Source organism: Elgaria multicarinata, chromosome 1 (assembly GCF_023053635.1).
Source record: "Elgaria multicarinata webbii isolate HBS135686 ecotype San Diego chromosome 1, rElgMul1.1.pri, whole genome shotgun sequence".
Taxonomy (NCBI): domain Eukaryota; kingdom Metazoa; phylum Chordata; class Lepidosauria; order Squamata; family Anguidae; genus Elgaria; species Elgaria multicarinata.
Genome location: NC_086171.1, coordinates 45,566,711 through 45,585,590, shown reverse-complemented (window position 1 = coordinate 45,585,590; position 18,880 = coordinate 45,566,711). Strand labels below are relative to the sequence as shown.

General features: G+C 39.2%; 1 protein-coding gene across 1 annotated transcript in view; it reads left to right on the top strand.

The window, feature by feature from the left end:
• Window positions 1-18,880, top strand: part of MINDY3 (MINDY lysine 48 deubiquitinase 3) — a 38,951-nt gene extending 20,071 nt beyond the window's left edge. Inside the window, exons 9-15 of the mRNA XM_063127298.1 lie at window positions 1,866-1,936; window positions 4,355-4,435; window positions 12,269-12,341; window positions 13,078-13,150; window positions 14,151-14,238; window positions 15,965-16,036; window positions 17,718-18,880. Coding sequence (XP_062983368.1) covers window positions 1,866-1,936; window positions 4,355-4,435; window positions 12,269-12,341; window positions 13,078-13,150; window positions 14,151-14,238; window positions 15,965-16,036; window positions 17,718-17,867 — 608 coding nt within the window. The 3' untranslated portion in view covers window positions 17,868-18,880. The remainder of the gene's footprint in view (window positions 1-1,865; window positions 1,937-4,354; window positions 4,436-12,268; window positions 12,342-13,077; window positions 13,151-14,150; window positions 14,239-15,964; window positions 16,037-17,717) is intronic.

Here is an 18,880-nt window from a genome sequence, read left to right as displayed (position 1 = left end):
TAGTCCTCCATTTGTAACCCTCCTGGGAGCTTTCCATAGTGATTTGTACTGTCAGGGTTTTTTCATAATCCAGGCTACATATCAAGCTTCTTTCTTGAGGTATTACATACCCCCCTCCCTTGCAGAGTCAAAAAACAAAACAAAAAACCCACCCACTCCAGCAACACATGTGGTTGGTATGTTTACAAATATTGCTGAGGAGTTTACCTAGGAATTAAGCACACAGATTTTTGGCAGCTCAGACTGATCTCTTCAGTATATTATTTTTATTTAGCAGCATGTTTTTGAGTTGTTTATAAGAATTTGCACTAACTCTGTGTATTTAGTCCTTCTCAGAAGGTCCTTTTTGCAAGCCAACTTTTTACCAAAATTAGCAGCTCATCTTACCTGAGGATAAATTTTTATTTTTATTTTTATTTTTTTATTTATTTAAGGATTTTTATGCCGCCATTCAGCCAAAAAAGGCTCTCATGGCGGCTTACAAAAGTATTTCTTGACAGTCCCTGCCCACAGGCTTACAATCTAAAAGACATGACACAAAAGGAAAGGGGATTGGGAGGGAGGAGGGGGAAAAGGAAAGCAAATTCAGGCACTACAATCTTAGTTGGAAAGTTCAGCAGTTACAGGTGACAGCAGGAGGGAGGGGTGCTCTCAGCTGGAGCTGGACCCAGGCACGGTGGAGAGGTGCCTGGCTGCTGCTTCCTCCCTCACTGGTGGCCTCTACAGTGACAGTTGGTAGCAGGAGGGAGGGGGCTCTCAGCTGGAGCTGGACCCAGGCACGGTGGAGAGGTGCCTGGCTGCTGCTTCCTCCCTCACTGGTGGCCTCTACAGTGACAGTTAGTAGCAGGAGGGAGGGGGCTCTCAGCTGGAGCTGGACCCAGGCACGGTGGAGAGGTGCCTGGCTGCTGCTTCCTCCCCCACTGGTGGCCTCTACAGTGACAGTTGGTAGCAGGAGGGAGGGGGCTCTCAGCTGGAGCTGGATCCAGGCACCTGGCTGCTGCTTCCTCCCCCACTGGTGGCCTCTGCAGAGACTGTTGGTAGCAGGAGGGAGGGGGCTCTCAGCTGGAGCTGGACCCAGGCACGGTGGAGAGGTGCCTGGCTGCTGCTTCCTCCCTCACTGGTGGCCTCTGCAGAGACTGTTGGTAGCAGGAGGGAGGGGGCTCTCAGCTGGAGCTGGACCCAGGCACGGTGGAGAGGTGCCTGGCTGCTGCTTCCTCCCCCACTGGTGGCCTCTGCAGAGACAGTTGGTAGCAGGAGGGAGGGGGCTCTCAGCTGGAGCTGGACCCAGGCACGGTGGAGAGGTGCCTGGCTGCTGCTTCCTCCCTCACTGGTGGCCTCTGCAGAGACAGTTGGTGGCAGGAGGGAGGGGGATATGGATACCACAAAGCCCTTTTAGAAAAATAGTAGTTTTTAGGCATTGTTCCTATTTCAGAATTCATCATATATTTGTCTTTATTTGCTTTGTCAAAAACAAAAAAATCTTGTAAACAAAGGGAGAAATACTGTTCGTTACCACATTTTGTTTTCTCAGTGGTCAGTATCCAATCCTGCCCATACACATATAAGCCACTGCTTGTTCCATTCCACGTGCAACCAGCCCCGCCAACACTTGTTATGCTACAGTGATTTATCACTTCTGGGGGCAAACCCTGCAATGAGCTGGTCAACCGAGCTTCCTCAGCTGTCACCATTGGATACTGCCCTATATGACAATTTATTTCAATTATATTATTCTTACTTCTCTGTGTTTCATTTGCTTTGTTACATGAGCTGTAGGCCAAAGTGTCATGGTGTGTCAAGTAAGAAAAAGGAGTATGAATCAGACTTTGGGACTAATTTAATACACAGGTTTTGTTTTTCTTCAGAACTTCTTGGAATACATAAACAGGCAACAGTTGGTTTTCTGACACTTATGGAATCTCTAAGATACTGTAAGGTAAGGTTTTTAAAGTTCCGCATGTAAAAGGTTGGAAGATGTTGGAATCAAGGAGTAAGTTGCTTTGAAAACACTGTATTTGGGCCATAACTTTGAATTATTGAAGAGTCCATGGTAGTTATAGTTCTAAAATTACAAGGAGTGTATAAACTTATATTAAAAATCATTTCATTGATATTTCTAGTAATAATAATCATTAAAAGCTTATGCTTTTAAACAATGAAGAAGGTATACTTATTCAGAGTCTATCAGTTGCTATGTAGAGTCTATCTACATAGTCTTCCAGTCGCAAGAATCTAAAGGGCACAATCCAAACATAGGATTTCTATACGCCCAACAAAGTCCTCCCTCGCCTTTAAAGTGAGGGGCTTTTAAAGTGAACAGGAGGTCCATATGTGCTTATTTATTGATTTTATTCATTACTAATATATACTGCTTAATATTTTAAAAATCTAAGTGGGTTACATATAACAATATTAAAATTACAGCTTTAAATATAGTATTAACGAGAATTTCAACTACAATAACAACGAAAGCAGTACAAAAAACACTAAAATACAACATCATGATTAATTACAATTAATTAAACTTGCTTAAACTAGTGTGTTTTCAAGAAGCATTTAAAACGTGCCACATTTTTTGCGTCTCAAACTGCACCAGGGAGGGTGTGGCAGAGGGTGGATGCCACTTCATTTATTTCACTATTCATAGGCTGCCTTTCAGACTTAAGCCTTCCAAAGCAGCTCACAACATTATTTTAAAAAATAATTTATTACAAACCATAACACTATAATACAAAACACTAAGACATCTAAATATATAATAGCAGCAGCTGTTAAAAATAAAGCAGCCCTAGTATCATTCAAAAGCTGAGAAGAAGATTTTGGGGGGGGGGAAATCTCCTAAACACATGTAGAGGGTGTCATACATATCTTCCTAGGAAGAGTATTCTAAAATGATGGGCTGCTAACAGAAAAGGCTTGTCTTCCCTGTTTCTATATGTATATTAGTCTAGAGAATTAATAACTTGCCTTGAGCCTATGGAAATCCTCCTGCAGTGAGCATGATTATGTCCAATCACTGGGATACAAGTGTGTGTGAGATGACGATGTATCACAGCCTTTCTCAACCTGGTGCCTTCCAATTCTATTGGACTACAACTCCCATCATTCCCAGACAGCATAACCATTGGAGAGCACAAGTTAGGGAAGGTTCATCTATCCTATGAAGAAGTGTGTATGACAAAAAGCGCGCTGTGACACTGTCTTCTGCTTTGTCTGTGAAGAGAAGATCAAGACAAATGCCATGTTGAATTGAAATGCTGCATTAGAAATGTCAATGAACAAGACTGTATTTGTAGCTTTCATCAAGTTATGTTGATTTGGAATAGATCTGGTGTTTGCTGTGAAGCACATTCATTACAATGTCTAGAAGATTTGTGGTACTGCCTGGGAAATGTCTCTTTTTAATAATAGAGCTGTCAGCTACTGCATTCCATGGACTACATGTCTAATTATGTCATTTCCCCTAGTGATACCAAGAGCTTCAAATATTGGGGGGGAATAATAATAATAATAATAATAATAATAATAATAATATATTGGGCAAAATCTGCTGCCGTATTAGGGGGTGCAAGGTCAGAATTATTGGTACGGCCTGATCTGCCCTGCCTTTCTACAGAGTATAGAGAACAAGTAGAACAGCTTGGGTGATGAGCAAAGTTGCTCTCTTGTCTCTTAACTATGAATACAATTACATATTGGCAAGGCATCCTAAAGGTGGCCACCTTGTCTTCTGGAAATGTGTGTTGCTTTAGTCTAGAACACCATATGCACACATTACACCCATTTACCTCTTAAGCATAACCATTTCATCTATTGAGAAAACAGTATTTTTTTTTAGAACCCTACGCTTGGCAAACTAGTCCTAGTGGATACTTGGGGTTTCTAGTTAGCACAACATGGTTGCCATAAAGGCAAGATGTTTGTCCCAAAAATTCCAATTTTCTTTTTTAAAAGAAGGTTTCAATATCACCATAATAGCTAAAACTGGAGAGATTGCAACCATGTCGTCTTTTATCTGGTAAAACTGAAAGAATCAGAGCAGAGAACCCAGTGACTGGGTGGGAGGGGGAAGGTTTTGGAGTCTTGTGTAGCTAACTGTTCCCTGTCTCCTCTCGTCCTTTCATACTGAACCCACCCCACACACACATACACATATAAATGCACATACATGTATAAATCCAGACTGAATCTTGGAATGCAAAATAAGTTAGAAAACTTATTTCCCTTTCGAATGTGTGGATGCTTTGAGCAGAGTACTCTGAACCCTGCTTACACCGCAGCATTTTGGGGGAGAAGGTTACATTGTGCTCCATTATGAACTTGCTAAATAGTTCTTTTATTGATTTTTTTTTAGGTTGGCTCCTATTTGAAGTCCCCAAAGTTCCCTATTTGGATACTTGGCAGTGAAACTCATCTCACAGTCTTCTTTGCCAAGGTAGGATTCCTTTCTTTTTATTTTTTCACTCTAGGCCAAATAAATCCTATTTAAGCCTTACAGTTCAAATCTTTTGTATGGTATTTTTTTCAACAAAACGATACTGAAGGTTTTAAAATGTATTATTAGTATTGCAAGTTGTACGAAATAGATTCCTCAAAATGTCCTGGATTTCTAAAAGAATGTTTTAAACAACTGGCTCACTATGTCTGAAAGCATCTCAAGGCTCATCTTCAGAATCTTGTTTTTCTGTATGGCTACAAATCAAGTCCCAAAGAACCTTTATAGTTCTGCTTGAATAAAGCCATTACCATACATGGATATTTGTGCAAAGTCATGTATCAAGCATGGTAATCCATGATTTCTCAACTATGCAAACAATAGATTGTTCTCCATCTCATCTCATTACCACTAATCAAAGTGAGGGATGGGCCTGCTGCAGTTTGTATTGTGTTGGCCTTGCGTGAGTGGGAGCTATAGAATTTGCCTTCTGTTTCTATTGTTCATTTAAATCATTATTTAAATCTTGCCTGGACTCAGATCACTTTATCCAGACTCTCATCATAACCAACATCTGGATGGGCATGAAACTGCAGGCCCTGTGTAGTTAAAAAAAAAAAAAAAAGACAACCAGACTGAATAGACAGAAAAGTATGGAAGAGTGTGTAGGTGGGGAATGACAACACTAGGGAATTCAAAATACTAATACTAAGCAAGAAGGCATTCGCTTGTGTTGCCTTAGGACAGCTCAAGCTTCAGGAACTTCCAATTATTTTTCAGTGCTGGAGATTTCACACAGTCTTAATAAAAGTCCCAAATAGATGTGGCATTTGTTGTAAGCACATGAGACACTATTGCAGTTAACTGTAATATGTCAGTTTATTTTTCTGATTCTGCCTCTAAGCTACAACATCGTTTATTAAATAAGTTGCATTTCTTGCAAAAGAGAATTGGGTCAGCAAACAAGGCAACACCACTTCTGCTTAACTGATTTCAGCACTTTTAAGTTTTTTTCTAATTAACCTTGTCAGTGTGTAGGCTCCAAATTTTGTAATCTGAAAGGTCACTGTTCATGGCTGCATGTAGACCATGAAAATGTAATTGTATATATCCCTAGGTGGAAGAACAAATTATTTCCTTTTGGGGGGAAATCTATCTTCCATCTGTTTTCCTTCAATATTTTAGCAGTTAACTCCATATGGAATAGCAGCAAAATGTTTTGTATTTTCTAGGTGTGGATATGAAAGTGCTTGAAATACAAATATTTAAAAACTATGGGAAATTATGGTTTATAATTAGAACTGAACTAAACTGAACATCCTCTTATTTTTCTAACATTGTTTTACCCTGTAATTGTTATTTTTATTTTATTTATTTATTGCACTTTTATACCGCCCAATAGCCAAAGCCCCCTGGGCGGTTCACAAAAACTAAAACCATTCAAAGTATAAAACATGATATAAAATACACATTAAAAACTGATTAAAAACATACCATACATGATTAAAACATCTTTAAAACATCCTAAAAACATTCTAAAATTTCACTGGATAGGCCTGCCAGAATAGGTCAGTCATTATTGCTTTTTTAAATTCTAAAAGACTGTCAAGTTGACGAATCTCCTACGGCAGGCCATTCCACAGTCTGGGAGCAGCAGAAGAGAAGGTCCTCTGGGTAAGAGTTGTTAATCTAGTTTTTGCTAGCTGAAGTAGATTCTTCCCAGAGGACCTAAGTGTGCAGGGGCGTATTGTACGGGAGAAGGCGATCCCGCAGGTAGCCTGGACCCAAACCATGTAGGGCTTTAAAGGTAATAACCAACACTTTATACTTCGCCCGGAAATTAATCGGCAGCCAGTGAAGAGATTTTAAAACTGGTGTAATATGGTCACCCCTAGGTGTACCAGTGACCAGCCTGGCTGCCATATTTTGGACTAATTGAAGTTTCCGGACTAGGCACAGAGGTAGCCCATGTAGAGCGCACTGCAGAAGTCGAGCAATAGCAGAAGTTAAGAATTTAGAACTCCTAAAATTCCAGAAGTTTATCATTAATAATGATTCTGAACTTGATTTATTTTATGCTTAACTTAATATGGTTTTCTTTTGTAATATTTAGTGCTGTGGAAACTTTTAGTTGAAGAGCAGCATACGGATCTTGAAAATAAAATAAATGATGGGCAATACAACTGCATTTTTTTAAATAGGGATTACTTTGTGGAGTTACACAATCAGTTCCATAATTTGTAAACTAGAATGAATTGTATTGCATATAAATCAGTGATGATGAAATATGTAGAATTGGTGAGCTTTGAGATTAAATAAATAAGGATTGATCTATAGACAAGGAAAATGCAATTGGTACAGCCTTCTTTATACTGCACAACTTGAGAGTGGAGGTGGTGATACCTTTCTCTAGTTTCTGCAGAGGTATTATTCTGTGGCCAGGACTCAAAAGACCTGAGTGTAGTTTATTCAAGCGCTAGAACACCTCTCCCCCGCCATCCCCTGTAGCTGCTACCTGCCTAAAAGAACTAATATGGTTGATGTGCACCATGACCTAATTCAGCACAAGTTGCTACAATTGGTAGAAAATATCAGATAAGGCTCTTTGAATCTTAATACATTCTCTGAGTTGGAAACAAAGCATTAGAATTTTGACATTCTGTTCGATTTGTGTAGCCCTCTATGTGCTTTTGAGGTGACCTTTAAACATCTTGATATATGTCTAATATGAGAGTCTTTTCTAGCTGAAGAGTGCAGAAAAAATGCTGTAAAAATAAATAGAAATGTTGAAACTTTCTGGACAATTTCACGTTAGTGAAATCTGATTGTCTCCTGTTAGCTTTTTGGTGATCATGCAAACAGTAATGCATGTGACAGTTGTTGACTGCCCACCTACACTGCATGTAATCTTATATACAGCATCCCGTTTCATTCAATACAAGTGCAATTAATACCCTTGCAAATCCATTTCATACTCCTTTGAAGTGGTAAGAAATGAATTATATATTCTTTTTATTTTCTCCTTGTATGCTTATAATATACAATAATGCTTTCGTTACTCTTCCTTAAGTCAGCAGTTTTAGACAAGGATGGTGTGTTACAACATTTTGAAAACTTAGTCTTACAGTTAAAAGACTTACTGATAGGTTCAGTAATGTTTGGTATTTCTCTTGCCTTTTTGCGCTGGATTTTCCATAGTATATACCTAGATTAGATTGGTGGTTTGGGGAGAGGAAATTAACAATCACAGTTTTCATGTGAAGCATAATATTCTCAGATTAAACTACCTTGATTTTTGTCTGGTTTATTATGCCTCATACTCTTAAAGATAGTGGATCCAATCCAGATATATTTATGGACAAGATGTAGATGCTGTTATAGGATTTCTCCTATCAAGCTTATGATCGGCACTGGCCTTTGCTGATCACCTCTTGTGGGAATCCAGGTAAAAGGTTTGGCTAACACTGGATTGCTCACTTCTGAATTAGTGTGATTAGATTCCTGTCCACATCCCTGCTGTCTATTCTCTAGGTAGCCTTAGTCAAGCCTCTGTCTCGCACCCATAGCCATTTCCTCCATATGCGGTATTGAGATAAATCTATCTTGCAGGGTTGCTTTAAGGATTACAAAGCACCCTTTGCATGCATAGGGTCCAATTGAGATAAATGTGGATCAACCTTGCTGAATCAGAGAGGATACAGCAAATAATGAAATCTATGATCTCTTAAAAACATGGCAGTATTTGCTTGTTATTTTAGATGACAATGGACTAAAGCCCATAAAGTTATGGATGCATTAATAGTCTGGATGCCATGAGCCACTGCTATTTTTGAAGATTTTTTTTTTTAAAAAATATACAATCATGGTCATATATAGACAATGTGTGTGCAGTGTGAATGTAATACTTAAATACTGCTTTAATGCAAAAGTGTGGATTTGCTGATAAACCTGCATTATTCTATAACTGTCACAAGCAATAAAAGGGCCATAAAAATGGTGCAAATTGATACTGTGTTTTTTCAGAAAAATAGAAGATTCTTATAAAATGAAACCTTGATATAATTTGGGGAAGTAGCCTGTTTTGTGTCTTTGCCTCACTGCATCAAAAGCAAAATTGTAAAAAAAAAAATTAAAAAAAATATATAACGTAAGTAGTTCTCCAATTAAAGTACCAAATGCTGCTTTGAGCTCAGTTAATGAGGTTAATAGGAAGGCCTTATATTGGGCAGAAAGTTTTAACTATAATTTTTCAGTTTTGTGACAGCTGTGGTATAACAGTTTAGCTGGATTTAGAAAGGCTTTATGTCTTCACTCTGAATGAAGACATAAATGAAGACTTACACACTTGTTGCTGACACATTTGATCCAAGCTTCCTGCTTAATTCAGACTAGAATGTGTCAAAGGGTCTGTAGTTCAGTGGCGAGTAAGCTACTGCCAGACAGAACAGACAATAACTAGGCTAGATAGACCAGACTGGCTGCTTCATATGTTCAATTATTTTCTGTAATGCCTTTTGTTACCAATAGATGCAATTGTCAAACTGTCCTAAAAAACCTGTACCCTGGCTTGATACCGTATTTCTTCGATTCTAAGACGCACTTTTCCCCCCATATAAACATCTCTAAAAACGGGGTGCGTCTTAGAATCACGGGTGCGATTATTATTCTTAGAATCAAAGCTTTTTTTCTGTTGGTGGTACTGAAATTAGTGTGCATCTTACAATCGATGGCGTCTTACAATCAAAGAAAAACGATAGATCTAATATCTTGTAACTTCTTGGTTGGGAACCAAGGAGCTACTTAATCTCATGCATCAAATGGTTTGTGGTAATCCAGTGGGTCTTCAAATTGCATGCACATGTGTGCACACACATACATGCCTAATCATAAACTGTTTTGAAATGCACCTGTTTCAAAAGCAGTCTGCATTGAGACATGGCAGGAAGAGTCTGCTCTTTGAAGGGCAATGGGGGAACTAGTCTAAAACTTCCTTGGCGCACAGAGCTAGTTTAACAGTTCTTTTGATCCGGAACCTGCACTAGGCTTCAGTGGCAGGAAAATTCTTATGAATTTTGCCTCTTAACTACTGTTGTAAAGCAACTATCCACAACATTTTTTTGGGGGGGGGGAGTAACAGAGTTTAAAACGTTAAAAAAAAAAAGCTTGATGCATTCTCAAACACCCCAAGAAGTTTATCAGCACTGCAGTTATTGTAGGGGTTGAATATGCTGATTTTGATTTTTAAGAATGAAAACAGCTGAGAAATCTTCATTAGAGTGTGAGTGTGTGTGTGTGTGTGTGTTTGCCTTCAAGGGTAAACATGAAATCTTCAAATAAACTTGTATTATCAAAGTGAATGGTATTTAAAATACAGGGAACTGTTTTCTGGTAGGAATGTCACAGGGTCCAAAGGGTGAAATATTATTTATTTATTTATTTGCCTTTGTGACATGGTGTACTTGAAAATATTGTTTGGTACACGGTGTACTTGAAAATATTGTTTGATAAACTGTGAATAGGATTTCCTTCTGTGGAACATTTGGGATGTTTTCGGACAATTTGCAAGGCTTGGGTGCTTTATGTTTGGTAAAAATTATGGAGCTTTGGCAGATGAAATACATTTTTGGGAAGTTTCACCATTCTAATAACTGCTGCTGCCCCAGATGAATGAGTTCCTTGTTCTTTACAACTTGTAAAAATCAAAGCTATACTTTTTTTTATTGAGTTGCAGGAATGGGCAGGGGAGAAGGCACAGATTTTCTGCTGACCAAACATTCTATAAGGCAAGACTGTAGAAGCACATTGCTCTGCTTATGACCACGGCAAGAGCCTCATTAATGGATGACGAGACAAAGGGGGTGGAGTAGAGGCTTTTCTCCCACCCACCCCACCTATCATTGGTATTCATTGATTATGGATAGGTGGGCAGAGCAAGGAAATCTGCTAGACCAGTTTTTTCTGTACCTCCTCTGTTTTCCTAGCTTTCCTACCACCTTCAGAACTTCTCTTCTTTCTCTATTCCATGCTCAGTTTAGGATTCAGGGAACGTTACTGGTTTTATCCCTTGACCAGAAGAAGAGTTGTCATGTTAACAATCATATAGTAACGGTTAAAATTTTAATGCCCCGACATTTTGCTGAAAATTGGCAGTGTTGGTGGGGAAACAGAGTGGGCAAGGAGAAGAAATTAGAAGGGCAGTAGGCAGAGGGAGCCACTAAGCACTTGGCACGCAGTTGTTTTGGTTGCAAATCCCAGGAAGCGCCCTAATTTTAAGTGTAACAAGCTTCAAACTTTAGACCTAAAAATGGAGATGGCAGTAATTGCCCTGTGAGATGTATACTCAGTCCGTTTCTTTGTATAATCCAGGAAGACCCTTTGTGTACAACTTCTGGATTGCATGCATACATTGTAATTTGCATGGCAGGTCATGGTTAGAGCTCCTTATTTGCTCAGTATACCAGTCTCTTCATTGGGGGTGGGTATCATGCAACTGCCCAGAGAGCTTCGGCTAGGGGGATGTATATAAATGTAATAAATAAATAAATAAATAAAATCCTGGCAGTTTTTGCACACACACTCCTACTGCCTTCCCCACTACTGTGACACTGAAAATTAGAAGTGGTGGGGAGTAGCCCCCTTACAAAGCAAAAAGTGGCAGTTTGCCACTGACAATCGGTGCAGTGACAGCAACAAAAAGGCACTATTTTAAAGCAAATGAGACCACACACACCACTGCTTTTTACTTTTAAGACGTGTTATTTTTTTTGCTGCCACACTGCCAAATTTCATCTACAATTTTGGTGGCGGGTGGAAGGTGCCAATCCCTGGAAATTTCCCACCTTTGCTCTCCATGCAGTGTGTTCTGGAAGCAGAACAGCCGTTATAATTATGATTGTCAGTTGATATCGCACCAATCCATACTCTGCAAACTCACTTCAAATTACGATTTATGATTCTGTTTTGCTGGCAAATTGCAAACTGGTTGGACATTATACTAAACCGGACTTATATTTAAGCACTTGACTAGTAGCCATGGGCCATACGGAATTAAATGTAGGCAACTGCATGTAATTCTATGCAGGCAAGTGAATGAGCTTGTGGAGGAAGGATAGAGTGCTCTCCAGAAACCAAGTGAGCTGCTGGACGAGGGAAGCTTTCACCTTCATGCTCATCATTGGAAGTACAAAGAGCTACTGGAGAAGGGGCAAAGCACTCTATCTTTCCTCTCTCAGCCCCCTGCAGGCTAGTAATGTTTGTGGGCTTGTTTACAAGGCGACATTAAACCGTATTAACCTTCCGTAGCTATGGTTTGGTGTGACCTCTTACATGTCCCCTACCCTGGTTTGGTTCTACTGTTCATTGGGACCTGATAATTTTTCATTGTAGTAAAACATCAAATGTGTAGCTCACATTTCCTAGAACATGGGTTTAAAACCTCTTTCATCCAAAGGGCCTAATTTAATTTCAGGGACTGCATTCCAATAGTGGGCAGTGCTGAAAGTGAAAGGGATGGACCCAAGGCAAATAGGGCAAGACCAAAAATACCAGCATATTCTAGCTTAAAGTTCTTAATATCAGTAACTAAGCCTTAGGGGAGGCATTACAACCATTTGAAATGAGGAAAAAGCATGCAAAAGCCATGAAACTATCAAATGATTGAGGGACGGGATAAAGGAGATGGTTCCAGCGGTAGGGGGCATGGCCATCTGTGGGCTGGATTGGGAACCCAGGCCTGGGGTTCAACAGCACTGTCCTAAAAGCTTCAACTAGGAAACTGCTACAGTTCATTTGTATAAAATGATGTATTTAACTTTGTGGGATTTTCTCTTTAAGGATTTGGCTCTTGTTGCTCCCGAAGCTCCCTCAGAACAAGCCAGACGAGTCTTTCAAACATACGACCCTGAAGGTAAGAGTTGTAGAGTGATCCTGTGCATATTTACTTGGATTTAAGCCCAACTGAGTTCATTCTTAAATGTAGGGGATAAAGTGCAAAATTAGGGCAGTTAGAAGCCTGGAAGTGAGCAGGTATAAAATTGAGTAATTCCTGCTCTTAGTGACCAACATGATATTCTGCACTGTGATGTGAAGTGACAATAAAAACAGGGTACTTCCTACCTAGTTCATAATTAAAATGAAAGCATGCTAATGAAAGTATGCAAATTGCCTGGATTTTAGTATCCAATAGATAATATCCATGTTTTCTTGTGTTATGCCATTGGGGGTCTATTGAGTTCCTTAAATGAAACTTTTAACTTTAGCAATCTGTCTTCCAGGGCTGAGATTCTCTTGTTTGAAAAGTGTTTAGGTGGCTGCTTACTTCAGCTTTATTAGAATCACATTCCCCATTATTTCAAAGGCATTGGGGCATGGATTCTCTTGCAGTAAGGCTGTGTTGCAATAGTAATTCCACATAGTAAGGACACAAGCTACAATGCTCCAAAAAATCATTAGAAAAGCAGAGATATTCCAGAGGTGAAAATTCTGCTACAAGAGGGTACCTTGAAAAGGCCACTTTTTCATATCCATAAGAGAAAAACATTCATTGCTTCCCAGTCCAGAAGTGCCAGTATTAATTAGCCAATTCAAACATGTTAATGCTTGGCCATCTGCTAGTTCATTCTAATTAAAGTTTTTTTTTCCAGATAATGGTTTTATACCAGATACTCTTTTAGAAGATGTAATGAAGGCTTTGGACCTTGTATCAGATCCTGAATAGTAAGCACAAATTCGCTGTTGTTGTTCTAGAGTATAACTTTGATAACATTTTCCAGAATAAGACTCCACCTTATAGAGAGCAATTTGCTGTAGTATATACAACTTTATATATGTCAACTATAAGGGGGTAAGAACAAAATGCTTGCACACAAATTCCAGACTTTGGATTCAGAGAGGGATCTTCATTCCATCAAATGTCTGTTTTGGAGAGGTGTTGGGTAGTTATCTCTTGCCATGAAAAGTATCAATTCTCCATTTCTTGTTGTGGCAGATCTCGTTTAGATGAAGATCTATACATTATAAAATGAGTTTGGTTTAGATGTGCATACAGCGTGCTTGTAATAAGGTATAGAGCGTAATAGTAATACTGAAATCCAAAACATATGTCATATAATTAAATTACATTAATCTAGGGTTGCCTGCCAAAATAAGCTGTTTGTTCCAACAAAATGTACATACATTTTAAATACCAAGAGAATACCATTTGGGTATTATTATTTTTTAAAATGTGTATCCTTCAAGCAACTTGAATTTAAAATGTCCTGTATTGGGTAAATTCAGCATATCTTTTTGTCAGTTTAGGGCATGCTTAGTTCTTTTCACTGCAGCCTGTCAAGTGAAATGAGGGTTGGTCTTTGCAGGACAGTTTGAAAGATGATGGGTGTATTAATGCTCAGGACTGTGGAAGATCTATTAAGTATTCTGGAGTGTAGTCCCAGGAATTAGACTGTTTGCTTTTTTCTGAAAGCTTTACCTAATAAGGCGTAGTGTCTCAATTATTGCTGCTGGTTTGATATTAAATAAGATTACTTTGGTTTAAAAATAACTCTATTTTGGCAACAAAATGCCATTCCTTTGCATTTGCCATTGAGATTCTAAGTACAACAGCTTGATTGTTTTTGGCAGTTAAAAATGTTGTAGAACCATAGCTCTTAGTCATGCCAGAGTACGAATGCACCATATTTTGTTTTTGTTTTGTTTTTTTATCATCTTATCTTAGTGTAAATCTCATGAAGACAAAATTGGATCCAGAAGGACTAGGAATCATATTACTAGGCCCTTTTCTCCAAGAATTTTTCCCTGAACAGGTAATGTAACCCTATATTTGTGTTCCTGTGATAGGACAGTGAAGCATTCAATTTTGAATGTTCATAATGTTTCAAGCTGTCCAATTCCTCTGTCCTCTTATTCTCCCCTTTCCCTATTTTGTATACTGCAAACTAGTAGAAAAACAATTTGTAAGCTGAAAACATTACAAAATGTTCGTGTGTTGCCCAGGAACTGCAAACTATTCCCTCATTTCCTTTTCCCTACTCTCTTTCTAGTAACTCTTCCTGGGCCCATATACTATGAATCTGGCTGAAAGGTTACGTGATAGCTACTGCCACTTAAAAGTGGCAGAAACACTGGAAACCAGCTATCAGCACCACCCACTCCCCTAAGCCTTGAACTTCCCAGACAGAGGAGACACACACTTAGACATTTTCAGCGGGGAGGACTGTAGTTCAGTGGTAGAGCACATTCAGAAGATCCTAGGTTGTATTGCTGGTGGGGCCAGGAAGGACTCACATTTGAACCACTGGGGAGCTGCTGCCAGTCAGTGTAGTCTGGGGATGGGGAACTTCTGGCCTGTAGGCCAGATACGTCCTGCAAGGATTCCCCATCCAGCCCACCAGCTATTTCCCCAGGCCCCATCCCCTCTCCTGGCATGGAAAGGCTCTTGTCTCTGATCAGCTATTGTTTGGAAATAAGGGCATTTCCCTGTTGGGGAAAGGAGACTTGGCCTGAGGCTTTTTCTGCTTGCTTCTGAGTAGACATGCAGAAGCTAGGTACTTGGGATGCTATTTGAAAGGGCTGCTGAATGATTCCGTCCTGTTTATTTCTGAGTAGAAAGGCAGTCCTTGTCCTGCTTTGCTTCTGAGGCTTAAAATCTGTAATAATCAGTGTGGCTGCATACATTTTTCCTTTGGCCCCAATCACAGATGGAATGTAGCTCCTAAGACCTTTCCCCAATCTGAAGTAGTTGGTTTCCCAACCCACGGTACCTCTGTCTTATCTGGATTAAGTTTCATCTTATTCATCCTCATCCATCCCCAAACAGCTTTGAAACACTGGTTCAAGAGTTCCTCAGCATCCCTGGGATATGCAGATGGAAATGAGACTTAGAGCGGAGTATCATCCACATACTGATGATATCTCAGCCCATACCTCCTCATGACTCCCCCCCAGCGGTTTCATGCAGATGTTAAGCATGTGGGAAAAGATAGAAACTTGTGACACCCCACAGGCTAACAGCCATGGGGTGGAACAGAAGTCTCCCAACACCATCTTATGAAACTGCTCCCCCAGAAAGGATCGGAACCACTTTAAAACTGTGCCTCCCAATCCAGATAAACAGTCCAGAAGTATACCATGGTTAATGGTATCAAAAGCTGCTGAGAGGTCCAGAAGAACCATCAGGGCAGAATTGGGCTGTTTTTCCAAAGCACCAAATCAGAGTCTGAGTCAACTCTGCAGGTGTCGGTACACACCCCTAATGTTTACTGAAAAATCCCACTTTACTCAGTGGAGCTTGCTTTCCGTTGCAGAGGATTTCCTTCTGCATTTACCTTTTATTTTTTCTGTTTTGAAAGTGCTCTTCTTATGTATTACACAGCAAAGTGTAAATACAGAATAAGGAAAGAAATGTGCTCTGTGTCATGCCTCACCTTGAGGGAGATTCCTCTCATTGGAAGAATCTCCCTCGAGGTGAGCCATGACACTCTGAGATATTAACCTGTAACTTAAGACTGACAGTTGTGTATGTGCTCTTAGGACTCGAAGGTACAAGAATCATTCACTGTATACCACTACAATGGGTTGAAGCAATCAAATTATAACGAAAAGGTAAGGCGACTTCAGATGTACTTAATTAGGAATGGTGTTTCCTTAGAAGGGCAGTTGCATGTTATAGCAGATATTCCATGGAAACAAATTGGATTCAGCCTGTTCCAAGTAGACAGCGCTCCATGTGTTGAAATAAAGTGCTGTGCTTCTGCTAGTGATCACATGTTCTAATACAAAAGAACAAATAGGGAACCGAGGAAATACAAATCATTATTTAACTTATCAGAAAAAAGTATTTCTATTTTGTCACCAGTTTTGTCCAGCCAATATGAGCAAAAGTATTAGAATGATGAAATCTTCAATCATGATGCTTGAAAATGGCAGCAAAATAGTCTTTTGGGGAAGTGGGAGAGGTATCATTTTAAGTCACAACAAAATTTAAATGTTTAGCACTAAGCAATATTTTAGCTTTGCTTAAAAACATAAGGAAATTATTCTAGAACTAGTTTTTATATTGTGGGTCAATCTGTTTGCATTCATCACTATAGGGTTTTCTGTACCAAAAATATTTCAGTCATTATTAGGTTTTAATAGGGCTTACTGTTCTGAGCACAAAAGTTTCTATGATGAGTTTTTAAAATGTCTGCAGTATAAATTAGAAAAGTCCAGTCTAGCCTGAAGAGATGGCTCCCATCACACGCTATATGAAGTGAAGTAGGTGCTCCATATGCAGAGACACTGAGTGTGAAAACAGGTCCATGGAAAGGCAGGAGTGGGTTCCTGCAGACAAAGGGAATTCTCAAAGGCATGCAGGAAAATGCTGGGGGGGGGGGTTAATAGGACTCCTCCCCACAGCTATTTTCAAAACCAGTGGTGGTTGAGAGCTGCATATGGATACCCTCTGAATGATGTGGCAGCAGAGTACAGTTCACAGGCACAAGCTGAGCTGATTTGGGCTAAGAGGCTGGCGCTTGCTTTCCTTCATACTGCAGCACGGAGCGGTGGGGAGGGTGTTGTTGAGTAAGGCATGTGTCCTTAGTGCCATTTTCCTCCTTCCCCTCCTGTAAGAAAAAAAACTCTGTCACCAGAGCCAAATAGGATCATATTCCAAGAGTATCAGTTGTTTTGTATCAACATAGTAGGCTCTTGTTAGCCAAAAGGCTTCAGGATTGTACATAAGAGAGCTGTGCTGTGCTAAACCTGGCTGAAAATCACGTCCTTTCGAACTCTTTCCCCCTAATCAGACATGTGGTATCTGGTTATAGTTGTTCAGTGTTAAATGAAAGGCAGTGTTGTGTTTTTCTTAATACTTTACATATTTGGGTACTGGTACTGTGTTCTGGTGATGAAAAAAGTTTCTTCTATCATGCATCCTTCTGCATTTCAGAGTAGCATGAAGCTAAATAATACAGGTTTATTGTTCCCATATTAAAACATCAATAATGTAACATCTTTCCATACCTTATGGAATACACTTAGGGTGAAACTATGTCAAGCAAATAAACTAAGGACGAAAGTGGTTCTAACAGTTTTATATTATTTCTTCATAGATGTTTCTGGTTAACAAGAATAAGAGTTCTAGGAGTCTTCCATTCCATATTGCTAATAAGGTGTAGAAGTGGCTAGTTTGGGGTGTTTCTCTATAGAAGTGGCTAGTTTGGGGTGTAAATTTTTTCTGATGTCAAATAATATGGCATTTCTTTGCAACGATAGACTAAACTGGATAATTCCATTTTGGCAGGTCATGTACGTTGAAGGTACAGCGGTGATTATGGGCTTTGAAGACCCCATGCTACAGACTGATGATACACCAATCAAGCGTTGTTTGCAGACGAAATGGCCATACATAGAATTACTCTGGACTACAGATAGATCCCCTTCATTAAATTGATGTTGAGAGGAGACTTTGTTCTAATAATATCCAATGTTTTGATTGAGGGTGGAGTAGGCAGCTGCCTATAGTTAAAAAACAAGCAAAATATACTTTGTGTGGCTATACACTGGTGTCACTGAGAAACTGTAAATAAACACTTTTTCAGTGTTAATTAGAATATTTAATTTTTTTTAACAATTTGATTGATTTGTATTATACCAACTAGTTCCTCTTTGGCCATTATAGTACAATTAAAATATGAGCTCTTACCCAGAAGCCTCCTTGTTCAGCCTAAAAAGAACCTGAAAGTGGTCTAGTAGTGCAGTATCTGCATATTAGATTAAATTTGTCTTAAATATCATAGTATTCATTTGTTTACACTCTTGTTTGGCCATATGTTTTACTGCCTTAGAGCGCAACCCATGTTGGAGTTTCCGCATACAAGTCCCACTGAAATGAAAGAGGGCTGTGCAAGAACACAGCTCTCATAGAATTCCCATTCATTTCACTGGGGTTTGTGCATACAAACTGCCTGGTGCATTGTGGCCTACACTACAGTATCATAGCTTAGGGACTAGATCGGCATCTGCACTGAATAAGTTTGAATTAGATAAATTTCTGCTGTTTTTCTCTGACCTTGATCTACATGGCTATGTGCAAATGGAGCAAAAATTATGATTTTTTTTAAAAAAAGAATATGGCTAACTATAAATAATAAATGTTATTTATTGGTGGTTATATTGTTCCCAGGGTTTACCAAATGGGCACATTGAAAGTAAAAGCAGGATTTAAAAATATAAAATATGAATATTCAAAGTTGTATAAAGGAAATGTAGGGGGGGAATAACAGCGAAGAGAATTTATGCTATGATTTTTGAAGCTGTTGATATTATTATTGCCAAATACCTCTTCTCAATATGTCCTAACAAAAACATATGCCAGCACTATTGTATGTGTTACATGCATGAAAACATCTGTTATTCAAGTAGTATAGTCCATTATTTATTATCTAGTAAGGCCTAAATAAAAAA